Below are 12,610 nucleotides of genomic sequence, written 5' to 3'. Positions count from 1 at the left end.
GTTGTTCTAAAAGTAAACCTATTCTACATGACTACGTCTACATCTATAAAGCAATTCCAGAACGATAACTTTTTGAAATGCATTCCATATAAGGCAAGTACGTTGGTGGGTGGTGCATTAATTGGTTTACTGAAATTTATGTTTTCTCGCGGGTCTAAAGAATATCTTAAGTTATAAACTATTTATGTATTATATAATATATATTAAAAAGTTTATAAATTTATAATGCATAAATTTATAATACATTTATGATAAATTTATGTATTATATATTAATTTTATATACATTTGTTATTGGTTTATATATTTTGATTGATTTAGAAATCCATATGATATTTATAAATCCAAATAAAATATGCAAATCCGGAGGTTTTCCTTCGGATTTGAGTCTTTGTATTTTTAACTAAAAAATCCAAATAAATCTATTCAAATCCATTATAAAATCAAATATATTAGTAAATTCGTGCGATTAAATAACGCTTGATTTGATATAGAATTTATGAATCATTAAATCAATAACAGATTTTAATACAGATTTGAAAATCATAAAGCCAATAACACTAAATTTAGTTCGGATTTTCAAATCCATTAAAATACATCAACCAATAACCCCTACTTTTTATAATACATGAATCTATAATACATTATATTTACAAAAGCTAATTATAAATTTATGTATGAAATTCTTGACAATTCCTTAACAAGAGAAAATATTTTATGCTATTATTTTAGTATATGGTCATTCTTAAAAATATATGCACAATTACACATAAAAGACTAGACACCAATAATCGTACTATACAACTATTTATCATAATTAGATATGTCATATGTACTATTAATAAAATTTCAAAAAATCTGTCTAAAGAAAAAACTAAAAGTTGATCAAAAAAAAGAAAAACTAAAAAAAAATCTAAGCTAAGAAATTTCCAGATCTTGTCTTGTATTTATATGTACCCATTCACGTGGGCCATTCATAATTTGCATGAAAGCCACCCTTCTTCTCACAAGACAAAATTTCAGTGTCTTTCTTTCTCTCTCTCAATTTTAGAAATATTTACAGATCGAAGATAGATCTAACCCTGAGAGGAGAGGAGAGAGAAATAGATGGTTAGGGTTTAATCAAGAAGAAAAGCTTTATGTTAGGGTTTAGGGTTGGGATATGACTCATGTTCGAGAATGGAGAAGCTCCTCTCTGCTAATGGTGATCTTGCTTTCTTATGTACTCTATCTCTCTTTTGTAACTTCCCTTATAGGGGCAACTCGGGTATATCCAGAAGCACCGACGAAGGCTGCCTCTCATGCACCGGCTAATAACCAAGAAAATCTAATGAAGAAGTACTTTGGTGCCGGAGAGTTTCCTCCGGTGAATTCTTATGTCGGAAAAGGGACCAGTGACACTAAAAGAACGGTACCAAGTTGTCCAGATCCTCTCCATAACTAGTCGACGCAGTTTCTTAAATTTTTCTTCATTTATGTTTTATTTTCTTGAGCCGTAATCAATCAATAAGTGTTTTACCCAAAATACCCATGTTTTTCTCGTCAACGGAACGGAAGGGAAAAACGAGGGTATTTTGGAGATTTTAATCACTGATCTACAAACTTTTTCTGATATATACATTGACCGTGTCAATGTTGATGTTTTATTAGAAATGTCTATTGTTATTTTCTGCACTATGATTCCGCATATAAGAAGCGGAAGAGTATAAACCATAATATTTTTTTGCTTGTTTGGGACAGGTCCTGATTTTAAATTGAAAGTTCTGATCAATTTCTTCTTGGTACTCGTCACGTCTGATGACACATGCATTTGCAGCGAATCAGATTAATATCGTTGAATTAAAGTTTTTATATATTTTTTTGAGAAAAAGAACATATATTTTTGGTATGACAGAATGTTTGTTAGTTTAATATGTTTTGTACATCTTAAAATCTTCACCAAACCGGGAAATTATATATATATATATATATATATTAGTATTCAGTGATCAACAGATCATACTCTTAATTTAAATAGTTTCGATTGCATGCCCCCGGGAAAAATCTTCATATTACAATTTTAGTTTTGCTCTTATCTATAACAACATTTTACAATAAACCGCGGCAAGAAAGTTTGGGAAGCAAAATGCAGTACTGTGCATGGTGAGATGTTTTAACAGCCGTTAGATCAGTTGACCTCTTGGCAGGAATTCTGGTGTTGACGGCTATTGCCTTTACGACAGGCCAATCCAGAGTCTAATTTGTTTAAAGTTTAAACCAAAAATAAAGTCATCTTGAGTCTAGACAGTTTGGCTTTCTCCATTTTTTTTGTTTAAATCTGGACAGTATGGTTGCATTTAGTTGTATGATATTTTTTTTTGTAAAAAGGCTTTCATATTTAAAATTGCAGAAAGAAATAAAACTGATACAAGCCCCTTGGACTAGCAACATATGATTTTCTTTTCAAAATACCTATAGGTACGTATTTTAAGGTGAAAAGAAAAAGGTTTTACCATTCGGATTCACGGACAAGATGCAAAGTTAACAACACGAGAGATCTGATATTTTGTTTTACAGTCACAAAATGATAGAAAAACTTTTTTAAAAAAATAGTCTGGACGGTAGCGTTTGGAATTATTCTTTTGCAATATATTTATTACATTTGTACCAGTTCTCATTAAATAAAAAAAACAACTAGTAATATATTGCAATGTTCAAACTTAAAGCTTCATGGAAAAAGGTAAAACTGAAATCCACGTGACCTGCTAAAAACTTACGGAACATATTTTAAAAATAGTACGGTCTAGTTAAGCGAAATCCACGAGTGATCATGTTCATGCAAGAAATATTTTATACATATGTAATATTCATGTAGACCGTAGATAAAGTGATAAACATTCCTAATTTAGCATCCATCCCACAACAAAATGTAAAATTACGTCATTCACAACTCCACAACCAGACTTCAAAGCCCGCTCACTCTGTTGTGAAAGATATCTACCTTCTCCTTAGAGCAAAACTATATTCTCTCGATATGGAGCAAAGAGCTCTCCCTTCTGCTGCTCAAAGAAACCGGAGACATTCAACGACGACTACTTATCTCTCTGGTTTGAAAAAATACAGGGTTAGACCAGAGCATCTATTTCATTTTGTTGAGGTTCATTTTTCCGCATGAGTAATGTTGTACTTTCTTTTGGAAACAATCACCTTGTAAAACTTTAAATTCAGAAATGGTATCTCCCATTGGGAGTTAGAAGAAGAAAAAAAAAATGTAAAATTACGCCGACGACGGACAATATATGAACCTACAATAAAAATTGAACTGCTATAGTATACATCACAATGGCTTAATTATATCTTTTCGTTTTATGGACTTAAATCTTTTGAGCTTATGTACTTCATTCTAAATTTTTATATAGTCATCATGTGAAAGAATTTTTTTTACACAGTCGTATTTGTAGTTAAGGTTTTAGAAAAAGAAAAAGAAATTTGTAGTTAAGTTGAAAATGCAAATGATACTGTAACTTTTCTGTTTATTTAATAAATATTTAATATATTTTATTGGAAAATTGTAATTTTTAGCTAGAAATGCTAATACTATGTGAGAAATGCTAATACTATGGGCTGTATCATTGAAATAAGAATTGATCTTAGTACTGTTTTCTTAAAAAGAGCGAGTAAACAAGTTCTATGTATTCATTTTCTTGTGTAAGACTTGAAGTTTTCGAAATTCTTCCATTTTATTGCCACTTGATTGTTGTCTAGTCAATACGAAGTCAAGCAATTATATATTATAACTTCATAAGTCGTATATTTTTTTTTTAAGTCAGAATAAAATGTAGGAAAAAGAGGTCTCGAATTTGGGTGTTTTATGAGAGACAGAGAAGCCAATGTGTGAAGAAGCTCCACGTAATATGCGGCGAAGGGGCTTTGCATGTTTGTCCCTTTCTATTTGGCTTTTAGAATCTCTTTGACTATTTTTTTTTTTCACTAATTTAGTACATGTAATAAAAATCTTAAAATTAAAAATGCTCATTTCTTAATTATCATCGTATTAATTTATGAGTACTTGCTATTTCACATTTGCAAATTGCAATTGTACGTACTATAATGTCGGTCGAAATCTCGAAAATTCATGTGTATGTCTTAGCTAAAACGTGAAGGAAAATGTAAACCCGATATTTTGTTCTTTTTGTGTTACGTTTTTCTAAAATATAGATAAATTCATTTTTTTTCGTTGATAAATTAATTTAAAAAAGATAAATTCATTTTTATGGAATTTGATTCATTATTTTGTTCGTAATACATTTTTTTTTGTCTCCCTTTATAAAAGTAATAATAGTTGACAAACTAATTACTCTCTCCTTTCTAGTATATATAAATTTCATTATTTTTATATCAACTGACATTATATGTTTATTTTGAAACTTGACTTTATGTCACTAATTCCTTGCATAATGTAAAAGGATTGCATTATAAAGTATGACATTATTTCTGTTGTTTGTAAAGTAAGACACTAAAGAGAATATGAGGTGATATAAAGTCACACTGGCCTGCATTACAAAAATAAGATGTCTGCATTCCGCGAAATACATTATACAACCTAGAGCAAAGTAACATCATATAAGTTTCTGCTAATCAAATTCTTATTTTGTTTAAATTTAATACGACGATTAGCATAGTCTCTTTTTTTTTTAACGCTGGGTAACACATTACATCATCATATAATCTCTAAATCTATTAGATATGATGATCAACTACCTGCAACATATGCGATAATGATGAATAGCTCCACGAATAATGATTCCACGATGAAGCTCTCCCCGAAACACTTGAAACCACAGACGGTTCTGCATGTACGACATCCTCGATGGACAGGCTCTCACCACAACAGGCGACCACAACGAACGGCTCTGCTTACAGTACTCTGGAACCTCCGAAAGCTTTGTATCCTATAATCTGCAAGAAATTGCATAGTCTGGGATTTGAACCCCAGACCTGGGTGTAGAAGCCTTTAAACCTTAACCAATAGGCTAAGGTGCTTCCACAATTAGCATAGTCTCAATCACATGAAAATCTTGCAAATACACACAAGTGACACTAATCATATTGGACTACCAATTGTCCAATATACACAATACCCAAACCTTAATTGTTAATTAAATTGATGTGTTACAGATTCAAAATGGGGCTATTCTGAAGAAGAAACATTTTACGGGCCTTTATATGAAAAAGCCCAGGGCCTAGTTGACGAATACACATATCTTAAGATAATAAAGGTAACGTGAAAACTAAGAAAATAACTATCTACTGATCTACAGATGTAAAGCAGAACCAACAATGCGGATTTCTTCTCCAAACCCATTTCGCACTGACTCCATGCAATGTGTCTCATTTCTTCAAAGAAAGAAAAGGAAAATCGGAGAATCAACAAAGTCGCCTTTGTTGGTTTAATGTTGTTCTCCCTAACAATTATTTTTCTTGTCTCCCACTCTACATTTGAAAATGTAATGGATAATGGGCTTGGTCTTTTGTAATAAAGTAAAATATACACACGTTTCCTTAACCTGTAAACCGGGAAGCCTTTTGTAATTCCATACTATTTTCGCATAATAGTCATCCGGATTCTGGCAGCTTTCGGTTATTCATAACTCACTAACCCATGAAGAAATTTAGTCTGTGATTAAAGCCTTCGGTATTACTCGTTGGGCTCTATACTTCTGTCTATCATATGAAAACCTATTTGAATTTTTAACATTATATCGGATTGTTTTTTTTTTCTGGTGTGGAATAAGAGTAGTAGTGTGTCAATTTTTCTACTTACAAAGACAACGTGTTCCAAAATGTTACATATTAATAAATGATCTAATTTAGAATTAATTGCATAGCTGATTGCTTGAAGAAAGCAAATAGTACTACTAAACTTTTACTTTTATTCATTTAGTTCCAAATTACTAACTTCCACGCTTTGAATATTTTTCTACCGAATGATAATGATAATGACAACTGAAACTAGACACCCAATTATACATTGACTCAAATGACATATGTAAGAGCACCCTTATCAATGTTATGGCAACTAATCACCTTTCGAGAATTCCATGCACATACCATTGATGGAGTTGCTCTAAGGTAGATGTCTTCTTTCCCTGGATTCAGTTAATTTTAAGGTTTCTGTTTGTCAGTATCTTAAGAATTCATTAAAATCTTTCGAAAACAAATAATAATAACAGTATTCAGTATATTAGACATAAGCTCCTTTTGAGTTTAAGAGATCGCTTGACACAAAATGACTAAAAGTAGCTGTAGTCAGTAGTTACAATATTTAATTTTACTAAAGCTGGAATTAGTTGAAAACTTAAAATATATAGCTTTAAGGAAACATTTTGACAAACTTGTTATAGACGCAATGATTTTCTACTTTTCTTTCACAAAAACAAGAAATAATTATACATATAACTTCTGGAAATGGGTTAAGAACAAACGCAATTAGACCTGTGATTATTAGTTTGCTACTGTGATCATCAACCAAACCCCACTAATCTCTCTATCTTGCATTAACATTCACGTATACTTTGGACCACACTTGTTTTTGTGTCGACTTTCTAAGAAGACTACTGAAAACATATTAAAAAAGCTTAAACCCTAACACAGGGGTTACATCTTGAACTCCAAGGGGTTACCATATGGTTTGGACTTTGGATTAAATGTCAAAAGACTCATATCAATATATAGCTGAATCTCAAGTTTTCTGATCATATGATAAACCAAATCAAAATGGAACATTATTAATGAATTTAAAGAGGAGAAGAAGAAGAAGAAATCACAAAACAATAAACTAGGTTTCACATAAATAACGATTAGAATTTCAATCTCACCTCTCTCATCTTCTCTACAACATCAAAACTATTATGTCAACAAAACTTTTTCGCAACACCAAACACGCAAAACTTATCTCTTTGCTTCCCCTGAGGTTAACTACCTCCGCTATACTGTAATAACTTGGACAAAAACCGAACAAAAAAAAACATAGCATTTTACTTTGGCTCCTATAACTCATAATAACACCTAGCTTCAAAACTTATAGGCACGCGATATTAAGTGGAGTTGTAGTTGTTGTTGCGAGATGATCGAAGAAATTAAACCTGTTGTCAATGTTTCCAACGAGACCAAGATCGAACTCCACGTCGGAGAAATCATAGTCTGGAAGGTTGCTTGGACCGTCACGTTCAAGACCAATGAATTTCATGTCATTTAAGAACTGGTCACTCTCTTCTGGTAAGTGAAAATCAAGCTTACATGCATTTGAGATCAGTGACTCATCAATGAAGCAACCCATATCTGGAATCGGTAGATCTGCCAAGTTAAAGTCTATCAACTTCTTATCAAGATCAATGCTTGACACAGCTTCAACGTTAGACCCTGAAGCTGAGTCATCTGACAGGGCATTCTCAGACAAAACAGAGGAAGTGGCAGCAGACAAAGCATCAAGCTCGAGTTTCTTAGCAGCATAAGCATCAGCTGCTTGTTCAAGGGTCTCGTAAGTACCCAACCAAGTTCTTGTTTTGGTGATTGGATGTATAATCTCGGCAGCCCATTTGCCCCATTTCCTCTGCCTTACACCAACAGGCTTCCTGACACTAGATCGTCCAACGACATGGGTGATTTTGGCTTTGCTTCCACCGTTATGACAAGACGAGCTCTCGGATTCTGATTGAGCAGTGGCTTGAGAGAAAGGACGGTCGATCTCGCAGACATAACGTTTCCTTGTCTGACACGTTTCATCTTCTTCGCTGGATGAGTAGTCAGTAGCGTATGTTGGGATTGTGAAATCTCATGTCCAACTCTATATTATCCGATTAGTACGATATTGTCCACTTTGGGCTTTAGGCAAGCCCGCATGGATTTGCTTTTGGTTTCCTTCCCAAAAGACCTCGTACTAATTAGAGTTAGACATCTATTTATATATTAGACACTCCTTGTCTAAACTTCCAATGTGGGACTTGGATTAACATCTCTCATTCTCCCCCTCAAGCCAAGGACCACACACCTTGTGTCATTTACCGAATCATCTCGGTGCCTTGTTGCATCTTCGACATTCGACACCCTTAGTCGCAAGGTTACTTTGAGGTGCTTTGAAGATGCTCCCTTTCCACAGAGGAACTTCCAGGATCTTTTGATTTGATCTCTGCCACACACACCTCCCAATCCTAACTCGATGGGTCCCGTTCCTATTCGAAGGGTATTTTGGTCTTCTTGCAGATTTCTCGTCAACCGTTCTGATACCAATTGTTGGGATTTATTAAGCCCATGTCCAACTCTATATTATCTGATTAGTACGATATTGTCCACTTTAGGCCTTAGGCAAGCCCGCATGGATTTATTTTTGGTTTCCTTCCCAAAAGGCCTCATACTAATTAGAGTTGGGCATCTCTTTATATATTAGACACTCCTTGTCTAAACTTCCAATGTGAGATTTGGATTGACATATCTCAGCGTAAGGATCACTCACTACGAAACGAAGTTTTCTCATAGTTTTCAAATCCTCAGACAACAGACCAGGGAGACGGTTTAGCTGGAAAGTCTTTCTCTTGTGGTTTTTGGAGGGTTTCTTGGCTTGAAAGGAAGATCTTTTCTTTGGTTCAGACATTTCAAACCCTAAAAACCGTAGAAATCTTCAAAGTCAAGAAACGGCTTCTCTCAAGAACAAGAAGAGTTGACTTAAGCGAAAGACTCCACAAGATTTTACTACAGAACTAGTCCTGTTTCAACCCTCTTTAGACCCGAATAGAGACTATGAACACAAAAGTACGGATTTTTTATAAAACCCAGTTATCTTTTAGGGCTTAACTGCATGGGATCCGATGTAAATACAAGAAGTCAACAACTGGGTAAGCCTGAAGATGCAGCTTAGATGAACGAGAGGCACACCCAAGAACAGAGCATAAAGCGATCAAGAAGAAGAAAGAAGAATAGAGAGAGAGAGAGAGAGAGTAGTCATCGGAGATCCCTCTCTCAGTCTTTCCTTCTCTGCACTCCCCAAAAGTGAAAATGGAAAAGTGATAATAGTATATATAAGAAGAAGATAGTGCTGGAATTCATACCGGTTTATAACGATTTATAAATCAACCTATGAATTTAGTTTGTCTAGATCTCATGCAAATCATGAAATGAATCTAGATTTTAGGGTTCCGAATATACCTGGTTATTCGCAGCAGAAAGATGAATAAACCAAGTCGAGATTTTACGCACTCCAGACGTCATACCTCTACCGGTATCCACACGTACACAAACTGGATCAGAACGGGATGCTAGTGCCGTCGAGATCAAATCTCAAAACCTTGACAAACTCTTTTGTGGTTCTCTTGGATTTATAGGGTTTTGTCTCAACCTTTTGTTATGTTCACGTCTCACGTTTTATAACAAATGTCATTAACCTAATTCTCTTAATTAGGAATGTGGGCCAAGCCCATGTAGACAATGTGACGTGAAAGAGATTATCACCTCTTGATTCCTTCACGTGTTTATGTATATATATTGTTATATCATATAAAACACATATATATATATATATATATATACATTATGATATTTCATTCCCATAATTCCAATATATATTATTGATCCAATTTGCTTAGGTGTGTGACCCTGTAGGATCATATAAAATTAGTAATAAATTCTCAATCTATAGATTATAAGCGGTTTCTAGCAAAACATTATAACCACCTAATTTTATACGATTGTCGAACCTCGACTTACGACTTTAACAAGAATAAGTACAAATGATTTTAGGACATTCCCAACAATCTCCCACTTGTACTAGAATCATCTATTCTTATAATCTATTTGTCTCTATATCTCGATCTCAACATAAGACAAGAACTTGTGTCATCCTTATCAAGCTAGATCACGTTTATCGAACTATGATTTATACTGATAAAACAAACGACTGACATTCACCTCGTTTGAGCATGGCCATGCATTTTCATTATCAAATCTTCGATATGCCCAGAGATATTTATCTCCCGTTATATGGGAGGGACGAATCCCATCTTGTTCCATCCATGCTCCTTACAATCTTCATAGAACACCTAATCAATGCCTTTATAATCACCAGTTACGGCTGACGTTTGACAAGGTCAAAGTGAACTAATCCACAAGTAAAGAATCATGATGAACTCGTGTCTAAGGACTATATTGTATAGTCGTAATGAAAAACTCTTATGGCACTCATATAACAATCTTGTAGAGTTCTCATAGCGGGTCAGTCCGATCATGTGTTCTCTAACACATATCCATGTGATTGACTTCAATACCACATATTGAATGACTCCATGAAACTTAGTCATCAATCACCTCACATACTAGTCATACTCGGTTGTTAATGTCCCAAGTTAACAACCTTGACTAGGGACCTCAATAATTTATAACATCTCTCAGATATAAGGTTTCATGATCAAGTCACGTACTTGATGATCTATAAGAATGATATAAATCATTTTGGGACTTTTATTTAATTATCCAATAATAAAATAAATCTGAAACAATTTCTTTAGTTTTAAAACATAACCAAATGTATGTAAATCTGAACATCATATCATAAAAGAAAAATCTCCCACTAGAATCAAGATCACATCTTAAGAAACTTTATGCCTATAGCAGTAGTATGACTCTCATGCTTAGGTCGTGGAAGAGGTTTAGTCAATGGATCAGCAACATTTGCATCCGTTGAGACTCTCCTAATCTTCACATCTCCTCTATCGACGATATCACGAATGAGATGATATCTCCTTTGAATGTGTTTGGATTTTTGGTGGGATCTAGGTTCCTTCGCCTGTGCGATGGCTCCATTGTTGTCACAGTAGAGATCCACTGGGTTAGAAATACTCGGAACCACACCCAGTTCAGCAATGAACTTCCGAATCCAAACAGCTTCCTTTGCTGCTTCAGAAGAAGCGATGTATTCAGCTTCAGTTGTTGAGTCTGCTACGGTGCTTTGCTTGGAACTCTTCCAACTCACTGCTCCTCCATTAAGACAAAAGATGAAACCAGATTGTGATCAGAAATCATCTTTGTTCGTCTGAAAGCTGGCATCAGTGTAACCACTCACAACAAGTTCATCATTTCCTCCATAGACCAAGAACTTATCCTTAGTATTTCTCAAATACTTGAGGATAGTCTTAATTGCTGTCCAGTGACTTTCACCTGGATCAGATTGATATCGACTCGTCATGCTCAAAGCACATGCAACATCTGGACGAGTACAGAGCATGGCATACATGATAGATCCTAGAGCAGAAGCATATGGGATTCTACTCATGCGCTCTCGCTCATCATGTGTCGACAGACACTGAGTCTTGCTGAGAGTTATGCCATGAGACATCGGTAAGAAGCCTTTCTTGGAATCATGCATCTTGAATCTATGCAAAACGTTATCGATATAAGTATCTTGACATAATCCAATAGTCTTATTTAATCTATCTCTATAGATTCTTATTCCAAGAATATATGCAGCTTCACCCATGTCTTTCATTCAGGATCAACCTCCAAGCCAAGTCTTTACAGAATTAAGCATAGAAACGTCATTTCCAATGAGAAGTATGTCATCTACATACAACACTAAGAAAACAACTGCGCTCCCACTAGTCTTCTTGTAAACACAAGGTACTTCTTCTTTTCTAATGAAATCAAACTCTTTGATTACCTCATTAAAACGAAGATTCCATCTCCGAGATGCTTGCTTCAAACCATAAATGGAACGTTGAAGCTTGCATACTTTCCCAGTACTTCCAGGGACTGTTAAACCTCCAGGTTGTGTCATGTACACATTCTCTTCGAGATTTCCATTAAGGAAAGCTGTTTTCACATCCATTTGCCAAATCTCATAGCCATAATGAGCGACAATTGCTAGGAGAATCTGAATAGACTTAAGCATTGCAACTGGTGAATAGGTTTCATCATAGTCAATACCATGAATTTGTTTGTAACCTTTAGCCACCAATCTAACTTTGTATATCCGTATATTACCATCCACGTCAGTTTTCTTCTTAAAAATTCATTTACACTCAATGGTTTTAACACCACCAGGTAAATCAACCAAAGTCCACACTTTGTTTACTGACATAGAGTCCATTTCGGATTCTGCGGCTTCTCGCCATTTATCGGAGTCTGGGCCCATCATAGCTTCCTCAAAGGACGTAGGTTCATCACTCTCTTTTATCAATAGATCATGATTATCTGTCACCCAAACCCCATATCTAACAGGTTCGTGACGTGTCCTTTCGGACCTACGTACCTCAGGTTCCACAGGTGTAGATTCTACAACTCTTCGTAAATCTAATTGATCATCTTCCTGAGAGGATGAAACATTTTCCTGTGTCTCTCGAACTTCTTCGAGTTGTACTTTACTCCCACTGTTCTTCTTAGAAAGAAACTTTCTCTCAAGAAAAACGCCACTACGAGCAACAAACACTTTGTTCTCAGTGGAGTTGTAAAAGTAATAACCTTTGGTTTCTTTGGGATAACCATTGAAAAAGCATTTATCAGATTTTGGTCCAAGCTTATCTGTAAACATATGTCTGACATAAGCATCCGAACCCCAAATTTTCAGAAAAGACAAATTTGGAACCTTT

General features: G+C 34.7%; 2 protein-coding genes across 2 annotated transcripts; one reads left to right on the top strand and one right to left on the bottom strand.

Moving 5' to 3' along the window:
* Positions 1 to 1,002: 1,002 nt before the first annotated feature.
* On the top strand, positions 1,003 to 1,673 carry LOC106325862 (CLAVATA3/ESR (CLE)-related protein 27-like). The gene has a single exon (XM_013763914.1). The coding sequence runs from the start codon at positions 1,162 to 1,164 to the stop codon at positions 1,441 to 1,443; it is 282 nt and encodes a 93-aa protein (XP_013619368.1). The 5' UTR covers positions 1,003 to 1,161; the 3' UTR covers positions 1,444 to 1,673.
* A 5,122-nt stretch (positions 1,674 to 6,795) lies between these two features.
* LOC106326153 (ethylene-responsive transcription factor ERF119-like) lies at positions 6,796 to 8,636 on the bottom strand. The gene is made up of 2 exons (XM_013764173.1): positions 8,481 to 8,636; positions 6,796 to 7,796 (listed from the first exon to the last, which is right to left on the bottom strand). Exons 1-2 carry the CDS (start codon positions 8,626 to 8,628, stop codon positions 7,060 to 7,062), a joined length of 885 nt encoding a protein of 294 aa, XP_013619627.1. The 5' UTR covers positions 8,629 to 8,636; the 3' UTR covers positions 6,796 to 7,059.
* Positions 8,637 to 12,610: the final 3,974 nt, after the last annotated feature.

Source organism: Brassica oleracea, chromosome C2, assembly GCF_000695525.1.
Source record: "Brassica oleracea var. oleracea cultivar TO1000 chromosome C2, BOL, whole genome shotgun sequence".
Taxonomy (NCBI): Eukaryota; Viridiplantae; Streptophyta; class Magnoliopsida; order Brassicales; family Brassicaceae; genus Brassica; species Brassica oleracea.
The sequence above is the reverse complement of the archived record's forward strand: the minus strand, read 5'-3'. Positions and strand labels throughout refer to the sequence as shown.

Coding starts and splice junctions, on each gene's coding strand:
- LOC106325862 (XM_013763914.1), top strand. CDS start 1,162: ATGACTCATGTTCGAGAATGGAGAAGCTCCTCTCTGCTAATGGTGATC.
- LOC106326153 (XM_013764173.1), bottom strand. CDS start 8,628: ATGTCTGAACCAAAGAAAAGATCTTCCTTTCAAGCCAAGAAACCCTCC. Junction 7,797..8,480: donor TCGTTTCGTAGTGAGTGATC/CTTACGCTGAGA, acceptor TCACAATCCCAA/CATACGCTACTGACTACTCA.